Genomic DNA, 22,749 nt, shown 5'->3' on the forward strand with positions numbered 1-22,749 from the left:
GTAAAGAATTAGGTACATGAGACTGATGTATACTGTATATATAAGAGATAGATAGATAGATAGATATACAGATAGCAGCAACATACATTTTATTAATTTTACTATAAGCAAAACAGTGAAATTATTGATAATTCTGAGTTGAGGTCCTACATGACATATCGCTTAGTATATTTAAATAGGACTTTAAAGATGGATACAAATATTCATATTGTTTAAATGTACTTAATAAGATCAGAATGTAACATGCTAGTATACCAATATTGAAGTCACAGAAATTCCTGAAATTAGATATGTTGGGATAATTGACAAATGAATGGCAATTGTATGCTAGAAATTAAATATTTCATGAGAAACTTACATTAACAAACAAGTAAAAAATTGAGAGACTCATAAAAGTTTTTAAATCATTATAGATAAAGGTAGCACTGATTTCATGGCAAAGTTGGTGTCAGATCTCATGGTATGATTGAAATATAAAAGTTATACAAGTCTATTAATGTCAGTAATGTCTGCCAGGCTTACCACTTACTGCAAACCAATAATGGGTAAGAGTGTTACTGGTCATGGTTGGTACTAAGCATCGCATCCGTGATACTGTACTCCCCGCCTCACTACGTGTACATACCATGGTTGATTGCCGGGGTATGTACCTAGAATATCACAAAGGACAGCTCTCCCGATAAGAGCTGTCCTTTGTGATGGCTCCGGAGAGAGGGACTTCTGGGCAAGCGCAGAAGGACGCCGGCAATGGGAGGTGTTGGGAGGAATCCGGTTGGAACCCTCTCAGGAGAAGTGGATAGATCTCCTTAAGTAATTGTACCCTGACATCATCAGTTACGGGCCAACGTCATTCCCTACTATCCACGTGGACATAGAGGGGGAACATAAATCTGTGACAAGTGAAGCGAGCCACCTTGCCCGAAGTGCGGCGAGTGAAGCGAGTCTGTGCAAGGAGAAAAATTTCTTCTTCTGGTGGCCTTTATGGGCATGGGACCGCACTTCCATCCTCACTGCATGTCACTTCCAGGTACAAATACTGAAAGGGATCTATACCTTTCCCCTTCTCAGGAGAGGCGTCCTGAAAAGAAGCTCATAGGCTTCTATTGGGTAACACCACATGAAGATAGCGTTACACATCGGGATGAAGCACCGGAATGCATCGCATACCAGTGCTTAGTACATATGGGGTATGCGGTAAAACCCCTGAAAACTGCATTTTCCGGGCTTTTACTGCATTTTCCCCTTTTGTACCTCCCGCTCCATCAGTGATCAATCAGTATTAGTCTCTGCCATAGCTCTTATAACCATTTGCAGAGGTAAATGATAACAGGATTTCAGGAACCTAATTGCCAGTAACTATGCAGTAGTGTATATACGATTATAACACATTAAAGGACAATTGCATGAACTGAACTGAACTGATCATGCTGAAGAAAAAACAGCATCATAAACACATATAAACCTAAAAATGTTTGTATAAAAAAAGTTGCATATATCAATTCTTTTTAATCTGAAATTGATATATTATTTCTAATTTGATGATACTTCATTTATATTGCGAGCAATTAACTGGTATATAGTATTTCATATGTGTAACAGTTGTGTGTATATATATATATATTATATATAGGATATATTTTTGTGTATTGTACATATGGTTATATGTTTTCTTGCACTTTTGCAGAAATAGTCAGATGTGCCATTAACTGAAGACTATCCACAAAATGGCATCTCGTCAATGCCCGCCCGCTATGTTCAATTCCATGAATCCTCCTATGAACAACTATGTGGAACATTGCTACATGAGATCCCCTAATGTCATGGCTGAAGGTCAGTGTCTGGTCATATCGAGCATATTAGGTGAAGATTATTAAGCAAAAGGTCACACTAAGGTCTTCTCACTTCCCAACAGAGATCTGTCAGCATCCAGCCAAGAGACGATTCTGTAAATAGACACTGAGAGACTTCCATTGTCTGATAATCTGTATAAGGTTCAAAGAACTCCCTAACACTTTCTTATTCTATTTAGCAGCTGATTCATCTCTTTGTAACCAAGTTGGAATATGAAGTTTAGACATGAATAAAACAGTAAATTCTGGGGGAGATTTATCAACCCTATTAAAGAGGACAAGTTGAAGTGTTGCCCAAAGCAATAAATCAGATTCTGGCTATCATTTGATAAAATGTAGTAGATAAATGCTAGCTATAATTTGATTGGTTGTTATGCACAACACCTCCACCTGTCCTCTTCAGGAGGTTTAATAAATTTCCCCCATATGTATTACTTGTAAAATTATTGTTTAGAATATGTTCAAAACAAATTGTCCTGAGCTGTAGGTACTGTATTGTGTGATTTCAGTGTGTCAAATTTGTACGTGTGTTGTGCATCCCTCATTATGTTATAATGGCTTCCAGGCATGAACGAGATGACCTACTGCCATCAGAACAACCTCATGACCAGTCACCATGGCTTTGCGCTGGCACAAACTAATGAGCACATGGCTGGCCCAGATGGTGAGTGTTTTCATACAGTTATATTGTGACATAATATAAAGAGGAAACAGAGGTACAGTAACTTCTGAAATATGGATAAGCTGATAGAAGAAATATTAATGTGTTAGACTTTACATTCTTTTTAAATTAAATAATTTTGGACAATACTTACCACCATCAGTACTGGTGAAATGAAGAAAAAAAAAGGCTGACTTAGGGCAAGATGTATTAAAGTAATTTTGCTGTAAAACATCCTGAAAATGTAGTATTCTGAGGTTTTCTGCATCACTTTAGAATCGACCATATGTACTATCAGGGACTGCATATGAGATATCTTTTGCAGTCCCTCAGTAGAGCAGTCCCCATGGGTTTCTATGGGGCTGCGATCTGGCTGACTGTATCAAGCATTAAATGCCATTAACTATTGACGCCTGTGGGCTACATTTCGCAAATTTTCCCAGAGAGAGATCCCCCAGATCTATCCCCATTAGACGCTGCCTGCACATAAGCTTCCCCATGGCTATGCATGTGCATTACAACTACCAGGTAAGAAGCCTTGGAGTAACTACATCATGAGGACAGCTGTTTATCGGAGAGATGTCCTGGCATGATTTAGATGATGCATACCGATGGATACAAATGCCAGATTAGACCGCAATTATCAGGGCAAAAGATTGCAATCAAATTGAAATCACTGGTACATTTTGCCCTTTGTCATTTAATAAATTGACTGTGGTGTCAGCGACTCAATTTTGGTAAAGATGTTATTAGTATGTCTTGTATCATCCATTCACATTTATATTTTTCTCAAACCAGGATCTCGTTTCTCCACCCCTCGAAATTCAGTGAAGCTGAGCAAAAAGAGAGCAATGTCTATTTCCCCATTATCAGATGCAAGTATTGACCTGCAGACCATGATCCGTACATCCCCTAACTCCCTAGTAGCATTCATCAACTCCAGGTGTTCCTCAGCCAATGGCTCCTATGGCCATTTGTCTATAGGAACTATCAGGTATATATAATAATAATAATAATAATAATAATAATAATAATAATAATAATGTAATATATTTATTTATTTATGTAAAACATATTTGTTACTGTAGACACTATGTTTTATTTTCCTATGAAGAATATTAGTGCATTACAGAGAACACAATCTATAAAATGACCAATGACACTGTTATGTCCATATAACTGCTCATACACTAATAACATATAAAACAAGAGGTACTCACTAGCTTGTAGGTAATAGCAACACTCTTCTCAGAATGTGTTATTTATCTCTGCTTAAATATCTCCATTGTTATATTAAAGCTGCAGTACCATTAGGTAAAAGATTTTAATAAGATCATACTCCCCTTAGTTCCCTGGGCTGCCATTTTTTTCCAGGGCACTTCCAGATCTGTATACTAATCTATTTTGTTTGCCACTTTAAAGTAGAGATGAGCGGTTCGGATTCTGTGGAATCCGAACCGCCCCGAACATTGGGGATCCGAGTCCACCCGAACCCTGTTCAGGTGTTCACCGCCTGACTCGGATCCCCGTTCGGGGCCGAACGGCGGCCTCCTGATGTCGGATTCTCACTAGAGAATCCGACATCAGGTCTCCTCGCGTGTAGGGCAGAGCGCAGTGCGCTCTGCCCTACACAGACACAGACACACAGCCGCCAGCGGCAGCTGTGTGTTTGTCACAGCAGCCAATGAGAGTCACACAGACTCTCATTGGCTGCTGTACGGAGGGAGCCGGCTGGAGCTCACACATGAGCTCCGTCTTCCGGCTCCCTCCGCAGCGTGTGACAGCAGAGCGGACGGCGCGGGAGCGGGGAATCAGGTAAGTTTTATTATTTATTATTTTTTACTTGTCAAAGATCCGGGGGCGCTACTGGGGGGGGCTATACTACTGGGGGGGTCTGCTACTGGGGGGGCTATACTACTGGGGGGGTCTGCTACTGGGGGTCCATACTATTGAGGGGCCTGCTACTGTGGGGGGGGCTATACTACTGGGGGGGGTCTGCTACTGGGCGCTGGGCGTCCATACTACTGAGGGGCCTGCTACTGGGGGGGGCTATACTACTGGGGGGGGTTTGCTACTGGGGGGGTCTGCTACTGTGGGGGCCATACTACTGAGGGGCCTGCTACTGGGGGGGCCATACTACTGGGGGGGCTTACTACTACTGGGGGGGCCATACTACAGGGGGGGGCCATACCACAGGGGGGGCTACTACTGGGGCAGCCTACTACTGAGGGGGGCCTGCTACTGGGGGCAGCCTACTACTGGGGGGGCCATACTACTGGGGGGGGCATACTACTGGGGGGGCCATACTACTGGGGGGCCATACTACTGGGGGGGCTGCTAATGGGGGGCATACTACTGGGGGGGCCTGCTAAAGGGGGGCATACTACTGGGTGGCATGCTAATGGGGGGCATACTACTGGGGGGGCCTGCTAATGGGGGGCATTCTACTGGGGGGCATTCTACTGGGGGCACTGCATAGGGGACCCTACTACTAAGGGGACTGCATAGGGGGCACCACTGCTGGGGGCATTGTGTAAAGAACACCGCTACTGTGGGCATTGTGTAAAAGGGGCACTACTGTGGGCATTGTGTAAAAGGGTCACTACTGTGGGCATTGTGCAAAAGGGGCACTACTGTGTGTCGTAACATAAATAAGAGACACTACTTTATGGTGTAATGTGAATCAGGCCCTACGTGCGGTGTAATGTGAATAAGATTGTGCACTGTGACTCCTTGGGCCGTAGCCCACTATGTAAACAAGTACTGTGACTCTGCTGGCCGTACCCCACTGGGTGGGTGCACTACTTTTCATTTCTGCCACTGCTGTGTGGCAATGTGTCATAGATGTGCTTTATACTGTGGTGTCTGTGTCGTTGTGCCGCTGCTCTATCGCTTAGGAACCAGTCAGCTCACTGCAACCTTTGGCCAATAATGTTGAAAACAATATTATGAGCTGTTATAAGGTCTAAATTGACTGGAAATTAATGTTATTGAGGGTAATAATACTCTAGGAAGAAAAAAAAGACCAATTTATATTATTTTAGCTTTTTTTGTCAATTTTTGTAAAAAAATCCAAATCCAAATCCAAAGCCAGTCACCGCAGTTTGGCAAATCCAAATCCAAATCCAAAGCTGGACGACGAATTAGAACCAAATCCAAATCCGGCAAAAATGGTCCGGCGCACATCCCTACTTTAAAGTGGTGACAGAAGATGTGTGTGAGACGAATCACAAGCCTCAATCTCTCAATTTCATCTTGTGATCCTTCCGCTCGCACCCTTCCCCAGGCTTTGTTTAGGACTCTAAGAGAATCAAAGTGGCTTTAGGAAAAAATTAATGGAGCAGCCCCCAGGGCTCCAACTAGGTGAAGGGGCACATTACTAAATATTTTTATAATTGTTAGTAAAGCTTTCAGATATACAGAATAATACTCCAAGATTTCTTCAGGTTGTATAACAGATTGTCTTTACTTGCAGTCCTTCACTTGGGTATCAGAATTGCCTTAATCATCAGAGACCACAGGGGGCATCCTATGGATTGAACACTCTGATGTCTTACAATTCACATGAGCCCTTGTGCAACAGAGGAGTGGGCATCCTGCAATCTCGCACATCTTTAAAGCACTGCCAGGTAGGTGACTTTTGATTGGTGTGGCCATATCCGCCTAGACCTTCACTGCACAGTCTAGCGGATCAAACTGCACTCATCAGCTTAATGTAAATAAGAATATATTAATTATAAGCTCAGCTACACAATCTTTCAGTTGAGTATCTTAAATACATTTTAATTGCATCACATTAGCAAGTGTTGCCGAAACCATATATCTGTTATTTAAGTTTCACAAAGTTTTAATTTGAGGAAAAAAAGCTCATAGGCTATATTTATGAAAATTAGAATTATTACTGCAAAAATGGTATCCACCCTGCCAATACTGGTATTACTCATGGACCTTCCAAAACTGGTATTACTCATGGACCCTGCCAATACTGGTATTACTCATCCACCCTGCCAATAGTGGTGTTATTCATCCACCCTGCAAATACTGGTATTACTCATGCACCCTGCCAATAGTGGTGTTATTCATCCACCCTGCAAATACTGGTATTACTCATCCACCCTGCCAATACTGGTATTACTCCTCCACCCTGCCAATGCTGGTATTACTCATGGATCGTCCAATACTGGTATTACTTATCCACCCTGCCTATACTGGTATTTCTCCTCCACCCTGCTAATACTGGTATTACTCATCCACCCTGCCAATACTGGTATTACTCATCCACCCTGCAAATACTGGTATTACTCCTCCACCCTTCCAATACTGGTATTACTTATCCACCCTGCCAATACTGGTATTACTCCTCCACCCTTCCAATACTGATATTACTCATCCACCCTGCCTATACTGTATTACTCATCCACCTTGCCAATACTGGTATTACTCATCCACCCTGCCAATACTGGTATTACTCATCCACCCTGCCAATACTGGTATTACTCATCCACCCTGCCAATACTGGTATTACTCACACACACATCCATTTAGATGGATGGATCTTGCGTTTTTTTCACAAAGAATATGGCCTGGAGCCAACCGGCACAACTACAGACCAGAATTGTATACAAATTTATTGAGGAGTTGTTCATACTTTTGATTGATTACCTATTACATTCTTTACCTCTGTGCTCTCCGACTTCTCTCTGTTGACAGCATCGCAGACATCACCTAATAAGATTGGGACTTTGTTTCAATCAGTTTTAAGGGTGCAGGGAGCAGTGCACAGTTTGGGCCCCTCCCACTTATTGGCAGAACTTTCAGGCAGTAGGGTATACCAGGGACCTCCCTGATATCCTGGTGGGCAAGTGCGACACTAGTTACCCACACTGTATTATAAATAGAGATGAGCGGCTGGGTTCAGATTTATCTTATTGTCTATCCAAAACACCTGAGAGCCGAAAAGCGAACAAGATGCTGTTTTTCAGATCCAAGCGTAACAAAGTACTGTGCAATCAAACCGCTCATCTCTAATTATAAATTCTGTGTCTTTTTAACTTCAAATATGGCACAATTTTTGTTTTATTCAAAATATCAGAAAGTGGTTCTTTTTTTTATTGTGGTGCAATTATCTGCAAATCTTGTTCTTTAATACAGATGAAGTCAGAGCCACTGTCCAGTTCAGGGCTAGATGCTATCAACAGCAAACGACTGGAAGATGGATCGGAGGGGGATATATCAAGCCCTGCTTCTGCTGGGACACAGGTAAGATGGCATGGGCCATGAGAAGTCTTATTACATGATTCTCTGCATTGCAATGCAATATCCTGTTGTCGCTGTGAGTATGCATTCAGGCACATAGCAACCTAGACCACAACAGCCACTAATGTAACCTGACTACTAAACATGACTACAACGTAAAGTTCTACTGCATTTTTTCCAAATACATCATATATATATATAAATCACAGGGGCTCTGCACTCACCATAATAACTAACAATAATAATAATAAACATAATAAACAGTGGGATTTTGGTTCATGAATTGATCAATGCATTTAAGCTTGCAGCCCTCGTCACGGGACCCCACTTTACTGCAAGTCCCTACTCTATTGCTAAGAATTCTAACATGGACATAGCCATCACATTAGTGTTAAACTCAGGGTATGCTATCAAGGTTTAAAGCTCACAGCAACTTTGCATTTAAATGTGAGACAGTTTCCAAGCACACCTGTTGCAAAGCACCTAGGAATACAGCTGACACAAGTTAGATAACTAGTTAAAAAGAGCGCATGAGTATTGGATTTTATATATATATATATATATATATATATATATTGTTTTATCATGTACAATATGAAGTATAAAGATAGAATAATAACTAATGTATAGTATCTATCAAGGCAACCATTTCAGGCTGGACACAGATTTGTATCGGGTCGGAGCATAATGAGGGGACGCCATAGTGAAAATAATGGCACTTAACAAGTGACAAAAATGATGGACATAAATATGAAATTATCATAGCTAATCTTAACACTATGAAAATGAACTCTAATTTGATACCAAAACAAGACAAAAGTGTTTTATTACGTTTTGTTTGTTACTGATTTCATGGAATGAGCCAATATAGATCTTATTCTAACAGACATGTCAGTACCAAGCTGCAGGGACTGGTGACCCATTTAAAACACAACCAGCCAAATAAGAAAGCTAAACATTGTTATTCTATATGCGTACCTCAATCTGTACGAGGTTAAGCTGGCGATGTTGCTGGCTGCTATGTGACATTTAGCTAGGATGACACTTCCTGGCCGAGTTACTAATTGAATCACCACCTTTGACTGTTCCTACAGCACATCTTCCTTCTACTAAACTGTGACTAGTAGAAGGTACTCTGATCTTAGCTCCAGAAAGGATACATACTGTTCTTACGACTGTTACACTTCTATCACTTGAAACCCTACAGTACTTTGGCGTGAAAGAGAAATAAGAGTGTTTTGGAATATACTCTTTCCCATGCTCACTATCTACCCCATATGTGTCACCCCTGTCTGCCTGCCCCTACCCTTTAGAATGTAAGCTCTCACAAGCAGGACCCTCTTCCCCACATGCTTTTCTTCCCTTACTATTACTTACAGAAACTAACCTTTGACTTCTGCCACCATACTACTTATTTGAGTGTTTTGACCGCTGTTCCACTGTTCTCTTGATCTGCTCAATTGTTAATGTACTTTGTTAGGTGCTGTGGAACCCGTGTGGTGCCATATAAATAGAAGATAATAATAATATTAATGTATTCTCTTCCAAGGTTCCCTATATGTCTCATGAAAGGAGCATATCAGGTGCCCAAGTTTGACTTCCTAGCATGGGTATATTTAATTTAGTAAGCAGGAGAGTGTTTACATACAAGTAACACGGAAAAACACTGTGCCATTAATTACTGTAGGTATATTTCCCCTTCAACCAGAAATAGGGAGTACCATGAGTACTATACTTCCTCTTCTGTGCGGAGCTACAGAGAGTATAAGATAAGCACATGATGGCATGAGACAAGTACATTGTGCAAGTTGTGATTGAAAAGTCGGCTTTCCTAAATCTAGTCTTTAACTTGTGATGACTTAGGATCCATTACTTGGGTTGCTCGATGGACGTGATGACTTAGAGAAAGAAGATGGGAAGCATGAACCAGAAATCGTGTATGAGACTAATTGTCACTGGGAAAGCTGTACTAAAGAGTTTGATACCCAGGAGCAACTCGTGCATGTAAGATACAGTAGGCACACATTTCCTTATACTTGCTTTTTGACTGCTATACTGTTTTTTTTTTCAAATATACCTATAAGAAAAAACATTCACTAATGCATTGTCAATGTAATTACTCTCATCACAGCACATAAACAATGAGCACATTCACGGGGAAAAGAAAGAGTTTGTGTGTCACTGGCAGGACTGCTCCCGGGAGCTCAGGCCATTCAAAGCTCAGTACATGCTTGTTGTCCATATGAGAAGACATACTGGAGAGAAGCCTCACAAGTGCACAGTGAGTTGTTATATTATAACTTCATTTTCACCATTATCTAGCTTATCAGTGCAAATTACACTCTGAGCTGCCTTTCAGTATCAATGTGTGTTATATTACTGACAACCGCAATGACAGCTACTGTAAAGGGGCCTATCCTTTAGCAGATCTTTCTCTACGATGAAAGAGAAAAGATTTATCCCTTGAAAACTCCTGGGGCTGTGGTGACAGATATCTGTCATGTACATGACAGATTTTTGCAAATGACGAACGATATTGCATGACATCATTCAGGGAGTGGATTTTTTCTATTAAAAATATCGGTTGTCGTTTACCGCTTATAAACTGACAGATATTTCTAATATCTGTCAGCGATAAGCGCTACCTGACCAACATGTTGGAGAGACGAAAGACATAATTGGTCGGCCCGGGAGTGCACATCTGTCATCGTTCAGGCCTATCCATGACAGATAAATTGAACGACTGAATGATATATCGTTCATCATTCAAATTTATCTGCTAATGGATAGGCCCTTTAAGACAGACATCTTGGTCTCTAGTCCTTGTAGAACTTTAGAACAATAACTTTGGTTTCAAGAACACTGAAACATATAGACTGGTATTTGGTATCATGTTGCTTACTAGCTTTAAACCACATTACCCAATTTTGGTTTAATATTTTCATTTTCAATCAGAGCTTTCCACCACTCAGCAATCCAAATAATGTATTGGACGCATGCCAGTAAAAGTCAGTTATTATATATAGTACTACACTGGTAAATAAAGCATTTCCTACTAGTCGATAGAAATTAAGATCAATAAGACAGTGAAGAAGAATCACATAGCATGGTGGAGGAAATGTACTAAGCCTTGGAGAGAGATAAAGTGGAGAGAGATAAAGTACACACCAATCAGCTCCTAACTATCAGTTTACAGGCTGTGTTTGAAAAATGACAGTTAGGAGCTGATTGGTTGGTACTTTATCTCTCTCCACTTTATCTCTCCCCAAGGCTTAGTACATCTACCCCGATATATGATAATTCAACATCACTTAGGCCTGTGCTTCTTACTAACAAAATGCATTCATCATGTATCTGTGCTCTTTATTTTTTCTAAGTTTGAGGGTTGTAACAAAGCCTACTCCCGCCTTGAGAACCTCAAAACTCACCTGCGGTCCCACACCGGAGAAAAGCCATATGTGTGTGAACATGAAGGCTGTAATAAAGCTTTTTCTAATGCCTCAGACCGGGCCAAGCACCAGAATCGCACGCACTCCAATGAGGTATGAAGGAATTTGACTAATGGTGATGGTCAGAGGGTTAAATCAGTATAACAATGAGACCAATTAATACACTATTCATGGAACAAACAGGTAATATTTTAACTAACTGTGTTTTGGTATTTGATTGGGCAGCATGGTGGCACAGTTATTGTCTCACAGTAAAGAGGTGACAGGTAAAATTCCATTTTAAGTCCTATTTGTGCAGAGTTTGTATGTTCTTGCCTTGTTTATGGGGGTTTCCTCTGGGACATCCAGTTTCCTCCCTCACTCCAAAGACATACATGAATGGTTAAATAGCTTTTGGCAAAGTTAGCGAATATGGATAGCAAGCCCATTGGGGCAGAGTATTGTGAATAATTAAATATTCTCTGTGAAACACAGGATAAACTCAAGCAAGGCATTATTAAGAAACAAAAAAACCCTGTTTATATAAAAATAAATATGTCATGGTATTATCCCTGCACTTATTGAATTGTGAGATATACTCTGTGTAATAACACTTACACTTACATTTATTTTAGAAACCTTATGTGTGCAAGATCCCAGGCTGCACCAAGAGGTACACAGATCCCAGCTCTCTCAGAAAGCACGTGAAGACAGTTCATGGCCCTGAGGCACACATCACAAAGAAACACCGTGGAGACGGGCTGCCTCGGAACCATCCAACACATGAGGGTACTGGGCATCAAGGAATAAAGAGTGATATCCAGCAGGACCTGGAGGCAAGCTCTTCTCAGGCTCGGAAGGAGGAAGGAAGACTGACTGTGCCAGATATGGTCCTGGTGAGAAATATAACACACATAACATACATTACCTTATACAAATGTGCAGAGAATCCATATCTAGTACTTTGAGACTTAAGTCAGTGGCATCACTAGGGGTGTGTGGACTGCACCGAGTGTCACCATCCACTGTGACGTTATGGTGCAGCGCCCGGCTCCTGATCATTGAGGAGCTTGCAGTGCAGGGAGAGTCTCTGAGGGTAGCCCAGCATCTACATGTACTGGGCACACCCCCAGAATGATGAAAATGGGGGCGTGCCAGGAGGCCATGCCCCTTCCACAGAAGGCCATGCTACTTTACACGCAACTTCAACGTGTACAGGTTGTTTTTGGCACACTGAGAGACACCTACCCCAGTGATGCCACTGCCTTAAGTTGACTTTTTTTTGTAAACATCTATAATTACCATATATAATGCATAAAGTGAATAGGAAATTTGCAAGAAAAACAGAAAAACTCATTCATGAAAAATACTATAGGGTAAATTATCAAAGGTCGATTCTCTCAGCGGATGGTATGCAGATAGAAGATGATCGACAATGTAAAGGTCGACAGACAATGGGTTGACACCAGATGGTCGACATGCAATAGGTTGATAGGTTCAAATGGTCGACATAAAAATGGTTGCCACAAAACTGGGCGACATATTTTTTAAATTTTTTTATTTAACCCTAACCCCAACCAACCTCCTGTGCCTAACACTAACCCTCAGGCAGTTTGGTGGTGATAAATCCAGCAACTTGTAAATTGCTCAAAAGCATGCCAAGAAAGAGTTGACTTGGTGAAATCACCACTTGATAAAGTCCCCCCTATTGACTTTGGTTTAAAATCTGTGAAAAACACATACAATATCACACAGTGATTTTTATATGAAAAAAAGGTGTGGGCACTTAGAAACAAAGGTGCCAGTATGGTACTCACCTAAAATTACAAGACTAAAGGTGCATGCACGCAGGATGATGTGCTGTTTAAACGATATTGGTGAAAGATTTCCCTTGAACTTTGCGTAGTGCAGGACAAACGACATTTAGTGTACACACTGAAAGATATCTTTCTGTGAAGTCATCCTGCCACATCTCTGAACAGACAATTCTTGACGATATTGTCCAAATTGACCAGCATGTCCGGACGACCAAAGATATCGTTATCGTCCAGCGGGAGCGCGCATCATTGGTCGTTCATTGCATACACACGGAACGATATGGACGATATATCATTGAACGATATAGTTATCATTCATGCCGATCAAAGGTATCGTCTCGTGTGTATGCCAGTCTAACATCTGTGCTGCAGTAGCATCGCAAATCTCCAGCCACTTTCCTGGAGATTTGCGCAAACGCAGTAGAGGTGTCTCTGGGACCATGGCGTGGGTGCCATTTTACCGGAGTCTTGAGTATGCTCAGTATACTTTGGCACAATACCAGAGTCTATGGCACCACAGAGAGGAGGGGTCCTGCACCTAGTAGTTTGCACATGGGCCCACTCCTCCCTAAAACCGCCACTGTAGCATCATATGCCAAAAAAATGTTTTTTTTTCTCTGTATTGTTGATGCTTAAGATGCATTAGGAAAATAAAAAAAGATTGATTTAATATTAAAGCAAAAAGTAAGCTTTAAAGTTAAAAAAATAAGTGAATGCTTTAGTCCCCTAAAGTGTTATCACTATTAATAATTTTTTTTGATTGTATTTAGAAGTCCCAACCCAGCCCTGGTGGACAGTCATCTTGCAGCAGTGAAAGGTCTCCATTGGGTAGCACCAATAACAATGATAGTGGAGTAGAGATGAATGCCAACACAGGCGGGAGCTTTGAGGACCTCTCCAATTTAGAGGACATTCCCTCAGTGGAGTCTATTGGTACTGCAGGAGCTTCAGCCCTAAGGAAGCTGGAGAACCTCAGGATTGACAAGCTAAACCAGATGCGGAAAGCACCATCTGCTGGAAAATCTGTAAAACTGCCTGCTATCCACAGCACAGGTAGGCAGCTGTAGAAGAGCAGGAATTATAGATACTGGATTGCAAAATAAAATGAGAATTACAGTAGTATCATTGGTATTCATGCAGAATGTGCTGCTGTTTGTTTAGCAAATGTTGAAGTAGTGAAATTATCCTAAATACCAAATTTGGGTGTTGGGTGGAGTTTACCATGTCTATTTACGTATGGTGCTCTGTTCACCTGGTAAGAATATACACTAGTCTCCATGATATGGAAATGGAAAAAACAATAGCAATTGTATACTCATTTTACTCACTCCACCCCTTTCTTTTGGCTCCAAGTAATGTAAAAAAATATGGAAACATTTTTTTCACATATACTTTAAATTTGTAAGTATCAAGTACCTTATATAAAGGAACATAAGCTTTGTGAGTTAACATTTCTACTGTTAAAAAGGCAAGCTGTACTGAGCAAACCAGGACACATGGGGCCCTACACTCATCTGATGTAAACATGGAGAGCCACTTTCCAGTATATAAAAATAACAAGTGCACTGGAATAAGTATCAGCAGCAGCTCTTTGAATCAGAAGGCTAGAGTACCGAAGGGATGCATTCAATATCATGACCGCCATGATTCCGGTGCTCAGAATTCCGGACCCTGGAATCCCAACAATTGTCAGAGTCCCGGCGCCGGCATCCTGACTGCCGGAAATCCGAAGGTTAGGTGAGCGTTAGAGTTAGGGGTTAGGTTTAGGCACTAGGGGATAGAGGGTTATGTTTAGGGTGCGGGGAGGGGGAGGTTAGATTTAGGCATTGGGGGGAGGTTAAGGTCAGGCATTGGGAATGGAGGTTTAGGGTAGGAAGAGGGGGGTATAGAATACTGACCAACAAGCGTCGGTATTCTAACCCTGTTGGGATGACAGCGGCTGGATTCTGACCGCCAGGATCCCGAGCTCCGATATCCAGTACCCATCCTTTAAAGAAAACCAACACAAAACAATTTGGAGACTTCGGGGACCTTTCAGATCTCTCAAAGTGAATCAGAGTAACTTTTAATGCTGACATAGTAAACTCCACCCTGATTCTTAGTCCCACGCAGTCTGAATGCAATGGCAATGTAGTTGAGCAATTATTTGCAACTGCACATGCACGAAAATCTGAAAGTTCCTATGACGCATGCAATACACAGAGTATATGCACAGAGACGCTGCTGCAATCGGAACAGACGGTATCACAAAGTTGGCGGCATAGCTATTGGCGCTCCTGGGTGGTGACACGCTACAATGGTCAGTGGGCATATTATGGGAGCGTCATGGGCGTGTCAGTGCAAGAGGCTGCGTTCCCGGATGCACTGCCACAGGCATAGGCTGTCATAGTCAGATGTAGAAATTGCACCTGCAATAGAGCTGGTGCAAGTTTCAATGGTGCGAACAATGGTGGCGTATAAGGACGCACCAATCGGTATTATAGCGTGCATGGGCGCTAAAGGTGGGTGTCTCAGTCCTTGCATATTTCAGCCGCACGGATGTACACAAGGGAAGGAGTTCATTTGCCATTTGTATAATGTCACAGATGGGTGACCGCCAATAGAAGCTTCTGCGCGCTTCTGCGTGAGACTCAAAATCAGGTGCTTTAAGTCTTCAGAGTAGTTAATTGTTCTTTTTTCTGTCATGTAGATCACATAAAATGGTATATGTTCGACTATTATGTTTTTTTAGTTAATAATATAATCATAAAACATCTACTAAATTTAGATATGGTTACATTTACCAGTTAAATTCAGAAAATCTAACATATTATAAATTTATATCCACCCATTAGAAGATAAGTCAAAACATTGCGGTGTGTATTGTCAATCATCACCCTTTATTATTATTATTATTATTATTTTTATTATTATCCTTTATTTATATGGCGCTTGATCAAAGATTAATATTACTTATCTTTATTGTTCATTTATTTATTATTTATTGTATTTTAACAGCTTCTCAGGGAGAGCTACAAGGCATGTGTGGTCCACTTGGTATGACCCACAACAATCACATCATGGAGTTATCTTCTAGTGACCATATGAAGCTGAATGACAGACGTAACAGCACAACAAGTACAATGAGCTCAGCTTATACAGTGAGCCGTAGATCTTCAGTGGTGTCCCCATATTTTTCCAACCAGAAGTCAGCTGATGGTGGGAACATGGCTGATACATATGATCAAATGGCATCAGATACTTCAAGACATTCCAATGCCACTGGCCTTCCGGGCCTAACTCCAGCTCAGCAATACAGACTAAAGGCAAAATATGCTGCAGCTACTGGTGGTCCTCCACCTACACCTCTTCCGAATATGGAGAGAATGAGTTCAAATAATCGGATGACTTTTGGTAACAGTGACTACCGTGGGTCATCTATCTCTTCACTACTAGCTACTAATACCCAAAGAAGACATAGCAACAATGAATACCACAGTTATGGTACAGGAATAATTCATCCAGCTCAGGCTCCAGGAGCTGGAATAAGAAGAGCTAGTGATCCTGCAAGACCTGGTGGGGAACCTCAGGCAATACCCAAAGTCCAGCGGTTTAAGAGCATGTCAAACATGAACACATCAATGATGGGAAGACATACTCTTGGTCAACAGCAACCTTATGGAGGATCTGATGCAAACCTACAGTTACATGTTTTTTCACCCCGGCCACCTAGCATCAGTGAGAATGTGTTCATGGAGACATCTAGCACAAATGGATCATCTCACAATAAGGAACATAATGTTATGGCCACTAATGAAATGCAGCAATACATGAGCTATCAAGACTCTCAAATGAATGCTCCCAATAACCAGATGAATTTTAACCACCAACTTCATGGGATAGATATTCAAAACCAAAATGCATATACTAATTCTATGCGACTTACAGGCAATATACACATAAATCCTGACAGTCATTCCAACCAGAGTAATGCTTTGAGTCACCCAGAGTTCAACCAATGCCAAATGACAGCTCAGAACCAGCCTTTCCATAATACAAGGCACATGACCAGTAGTTCAGGCTTACCTGTACAGTGGCATGAAGTAAGCTCAGGGACAATGGAAATGTCTGACAGCCAAACTACAAACCATCAGGTGATACAACCAAATGTGTCCCTAGGGAATCAATGTCACAGTCAATACTCCAATCCAGTATCAGAGTCAAACAAACCGATTTCCCTTGTAAATAGTAATTCATGTCAGCAGCAGAGTATGTATGTAAATAACCAAAGGTACAGTCACTTGGGTCAGGTGCACATCAAACCAGAACAACAGTTTCATCAGTCAATGCCCTCCATGATGTCATGTCAAAATATGAAGCATCATTCAGTGCAACAGCATGCTTTCAACCAGTCAAACACTACACCCATATCTCCACTGAATACAAACTGTGATTACCAAGGCCAACAGGACAGCCAACAAAGCACTTGCTACAATCTCAGCCTTAACCCCAACGTGCTGAGCCCTCAAGGACGCAGATCACAGACACCTATGATGCAAGTGAAGGAGATGATGGTGAGAAATTATGTTCAATCCCAACAAGCACTAATGTGGGAGCAACAGCCGAAGAATATGACAATGATGAACAGTGCTAGGGAGGATGTTGACACAGGCCAGAGCCAACACAGGAGCACACCTCATGCCCAAGCATACATGAGCCCTAAATACATGAATTACCAGGGTAAGCAAACAGAGAACAGCTTACTGAGTCCAAACTCACATGAAAACCAACTAAGTCATCCTAAAACCGTTAGAAGTCCAGAAAATCAAAGTAACAGATTAGATATGGTGCCACATCCCCCCTTTTGGCGAAAGCCTCCAATGCGGCAACAAAGTATGACCAGCCAGTCCACATTCATGGTCAGTCCACCTCAGCTCAGTCCATCCTACCATTCAGCTGAATCCAGTCCTAGGAGAGGGGCCACCCTGCCTTCCATTCACCCTCATTCAGACACTAATGACACCACTGGCATGATGTATTACTCAGGGCAAGTTGAAATGCATCATGGAAAAACAGGAACCCAAAAGGTTGCCCCACCACTAAACCATCACCAAAGTAGTTGCGATGGACATCAACATGGACAGTACAATTCTAACCTGGGTTTACTGAAGACAGACTCAATGCCATACAGTAGTTCGTGTCCAGCATCCAATCCTTTAGACACTTTGGATTTGGATAACACTCAGATTGATTTTGCTGCCATTATTGATGATCCTGATCCCACATCACTGATCCCAGGTACTTTAACTCCAAGTCGTCTCCAAGGATCATCTCAAACTTCCTCACATTTGGGCACACCACGTAATCCTGCAGTCATGGTTCCAAACATGGCTGTGACAGACCTGAACTCCATGCTGTCTTCTTTAGCTGGCGAGAATAAGTTCCTCAACACTATTTCTTGAGCATTCTAAAACTTCAGTGAAAGGGACATCTTTGACAACTGCCCAGATCACACTGATCACACAATGGCGCAGCGCTTGCTCATTATCTTGACTCATTTTTAAAAAAATGCTGGAGCATTATAATACAGTGTGCTGAAATAACACGCAAGATTTCAGTTTTGCTGGCACAGAAAAGTACACTTGATTTATCCAGTAAATCTATTTCTATAATTGTCTGTTGTCCTTTTGTCATGGACGTTTTCAGTATGACAAAATTTGCACATTCTCTATACATTCATTGTTGTAATATGACTGTACAATTTAAGATAGTCTTTGATTGCATATTTACTAAACACAAATCATAACACTTTTCTATCTAGCTTATCATAAACTTTTTGTTTTAGTTTTAACAAGTTGGAAAGTTGTCAGACTGTTCCACAGCATCATTTGTATTTTGGTCAGGGAAAAGTAAATTGTGTTTCTCCATCTGTTACTAAACTAAAGGGTTACACAAAAAATGCATCAAGTAAAACAAGGGCACACTGGGAGCTATAGTTAATTGAGATGTAGAATTTCACCAGTTGCCTTATTGAACTGTAATCAGCTAAAGACAATTTGGACCGCCATTCTATGAACAAAACTAATATTCATTTGAATAAAGCTTTCCAGTTCACTTGGAATTGGTAACACAAAGGGAGTGAGTGACGTCATTGGTTCTAGAGTGAGATTGTAAATTGCATTGTTATGAATATTGTAGCTGTCAAAATGGCTGCCTGCCTCCATCATCAGTGCAGTGACAAGTACTCATAACATCTTTGTTGTTACCACTTTTTACAAATATAATAGTTCTTAAACTTGGCTATAGTGAGACCATATGAAAATGAAATATTAATTGCATGATATACTACCAGTCGCAATATGACACTGCTTGTAGCATACACCATACATGTCACTGCTTATGTGCCTTCTGATCAATTAAACACCTTATTAGGGAACTTTACTTCTACCTCCTACTGTTAAGGTTTGTGTTACTGTGTGTTATGGATGAAACTTCTCCACAAGCCTGTCTTATGTGATCCTTTAATTAAAGGGAAATACATGTCTCCCAACTTTTTACACTGAGACAAAAAAGGGGTGTGGTCACATTACACAGGGATACAGTCTCAACACATTGGGGTATATTCACAACACCGACCACCTCCACTAAAAATCACCCCTTCAATGCCAAATACACCGGTTGTTGGTTTTGTGTGGCATTGAGGGGCAACCGCTAGCTGCACACATCTCTCATCTGTTCTGGATTCAGGGCAAAGGTAGTTAATCACAGAACGGCTGAGACAGTCCCCTCACATCTGAGACAATTGGAATGAAAATATACCCTGTTTATGATATCTCATGAGTCAGCAGTGGAAATGGTCTTTCCCATTGATAACATTGAAACAAAAATTATAAAAGGCAAAACCATATGTGCAAAACATTTTTGACATGGATAAAGGACAAAAGCTATTGGTGTTAAAATATAACTCACTTATCCTCAATTAATAATAATATTGCTATGTGTACTGTAACCCATAGGACCAATCAGACGTTTTACTGCATTACAAAACCACAGATGGAATCTGATCTTTACAGCACATTTGTCCACACCACTATTTTATTACCTAAAGCTGGGTACACAATAGATGATATATTGGACATCATTCAGTGTGTACGCATTATTGCGATGTTCTCGTGCGATCTCCGGTGGCTGACATCATGCTTCTGGATGCAGCGGAGGAACGGTGTATCGGGCGGCAGTACAACAGATTGTGCAATGTGTACGGACCGCCCATTATATCATACCGTCGCTGGGTACACACATCGTCTAGTGTGTACCCAGCGTTGGGCACCCACTTTATTTTTATAGAAGCATTCTAACATTGCATCCATAAGCACATTTAGCCAGGGGGAGGAGCGGGGGGTTTGGGTGTAGTCAATAGGTAGACATCTACAATGTCGACATTATGACAGCTGACACATCATACCACACCGCCCATGGGAGTACACCAGCCCGAGGAAGTGGAATGTCTCAGGACATGATGATATGATTCACCTTGTATCACGCCATTGTACAGGAAGGGCAGTGTCACAATGACGTGATTCATGCCGTCATGCCCCCTGCACCACTCACCCTGATGATCCCTCAGACAGAACATTTACAAAAGAGATAAGAATTCATTAAAAGTGCCAGTCCATTCTGAATATTGATCATGCCAAAGAAATGGCTGCTTCCAGTGTGTGTAAAGCTTGTGACCTAATTCATCTCTATTGTGGCGTACAGAGATTACTTAGTCAAATAATGGGCCTGATTTAGATGTGCACGTTAATGCAGCCGCAACTACATCTTTTTATGCAGTGTGTCTGCTACCTTATGCTAATGCCGCAGCCAATGGAATTCGTATAGAAACGCCCGCCGGCTGTGGCACTAATTCGCAGCTTTGAGTAGAAAGTTGCGCCATCGGAGGTACATTGGTCGCACCATAAGACATTAGTGCCGCCTTATGGATGCTTAGAATGTTCATTGGCAAATGGCCACTGTTGTCAGCGCAAATTTGAAAAAAAACCTGCAGTCGCTGGCAGCAACTTGCCCGCGTATGATGAGCCACCCACAACCTCCACCACCAACCTCCCAAGAACACCCACCGAAATTGCCTCGCTCTGCATCGAAATTCTTTCCGCTTTCCCCGGCGGTATCCATGGGGATGCATGCACAGGGTGACTCGGACGCATGCACAGTACAAAAACCATTGGACAACTGCTTAAACATCTGCTCTGGGTCCACCTCTAAATCAGGCCCAATGTCTTCCAGAAAAATAACTCCATACAAGAACGGAGAGATTTACGGTAGCCATGGCTGTCCCAACTATTTCTTAAGTAAAACATAATAATATTTAAAGCAATACCAAAGAACATGTCTTATAATAAAATCACACCTCTCCTTTATATTACTGTATATTTCATTTTACTGTATGTAGGAGAAAAAAGATATATAAATATAATGTAGAAAATAGGAATGATTCTTGAGCTATAACGCTATAACTTTCTTGTTTCTGATCTACATTTAAATGTTTAAATAATGTTTTATGTAAAAAATATAAAACAAACAAAAAGTTTATTTTTTAACAGCTTGAGGGAAGCGTGTAAATCACTTTCCTATTTGTACAGTGTGTATTTTTATATTTGTAAATTCGTTTTGCTAGCCTTTTTCATAAGACAATAAAAAATGTCTCCCTTGTCACTGGTGTATTATTTAAGCATTATATAGGAGGGATCGGTGTGAAATACCACCGGACCTATGTCCGGCAGATCAAATCCCGACGCCGAAAGACCGGCAGCAGTGAAGATCCCGACAGGGGATTAAGGTAAGTAAGACTAACCCTAAACCCCCTAACCATAACCCTCCCTTAGGGGTGCCTAACCCTAACCTCCCCCTAGTGCCTAAACCTAACCCCTCCCATTCCCGCAGCCTAAACCTAAACCTCCTGGGGGGGTGCCTAACCCTAACCTCCCCCCGGGGGTGCCTAACCCTAACTTCTCCTAGCCTGACCCTAACACTCCCAAGGGGGAGTTAACCTAACCCTCCTCCCCCAGCAGCTGTCCACGCCCGCCGCCCAGCTTACCTTCGTTCAGTATGCCGGACGTCAGGGGTAGGGATAATGATAGGCATCAAGATTTCGACGCCCATCATTAGTCCTCTGTCGGGATTGAACAGCCAGGAAACCGGCGGTCGGCATTTTGACCGTCGGCTTCCTGACTGCATCCCATATAGGAGTTTAATTCCCTGATTCTTTCTTTGTACGATCACTCATACAAAACTTCAGTAGCTCAACCACTAGGTGGTGACCAAGTACCATGTTATACTATTATATAGACAGGAACCAATTTTTCAAACTAAAAAAGGACCAGATGATGTTTATGTGATTGCGCCTGGGTTGCTCTAGTTAAATTTCTTCTAAAAGAGGTGTTATCCTAATTAACCTCTTACAAAACTTTGAAAAAAATGTATAGAAGTAGTTATACCAGAGCGCCACCTATTCAACACAATAATATACTTATCTTTCCTAGTCAAGAATCGTCCATAAATTTTTACCAAGAGTGTACTCCAAATACATGTAAGTAGAGAAAGAAAAGGACAATCTAGTGCAGACACTTCTACAAAGATATCCTTAAAATAGAATGTTTTCCATTCTCATAATAATATACATACTAGAGATAAATACTCTTTTTATAAGAAAATACTTGAAATCGTGAATTCCCAAAAAAGGTTGCCTTGATAAA

General features: G+C 41.4%; 1 protein-coding gene across 1 annotated transcript; it reads left to right on the forward strand.

Moving 5' to 3' along the window:
• The first annotated feature begins 1,712 nt into the window (after positions 1-1,712).
• On the forward strand, positions 1,713-21,636 carry GLI1 (GLI family zinc finger 1). The gene is made up of 11 exons (XM_088465891.1): positions 1,713-1,830; positions 2,416-2,514; positions 3,310-3,505; positions 5,987-6,140; positions 7,663-7,770; positions 9,631-9,771; positions 9,899-10,048; positions 11,145-11,309; positions 11,831-12,091; positions 13,783-14,065; positions 16,010-21,636. The coding sequence occupies exons 1-11, from the start codon at positions 1,725-1,727 to the stop codon at positions 18,451-18,453; spliced, it is 4,107 nt and encodes a 1,368-aa protein (XP_088322017.1). The 5' UTR covers positions 1,713-1,724; the 3' UTR covers positions 18,454-21,636.
• Positions 21,637-22,749: the final 1,113 nt, after the last annotated feature.

The sequence above is a fragment of the Taudactylus pleione genome, unplaced genomic scaffold (assembly GCF_031769625.1).
Source record: "Taudactylus pleione unplaced genomic scaffold, aTauple2 ptg000065l, whole genome shotgun sequence".
NCBI lineage: Eukaryota > Metazoa > Chordata > Amphibia > Anura > Myobatrachidae > Taudactylus > Taudactylus pleione.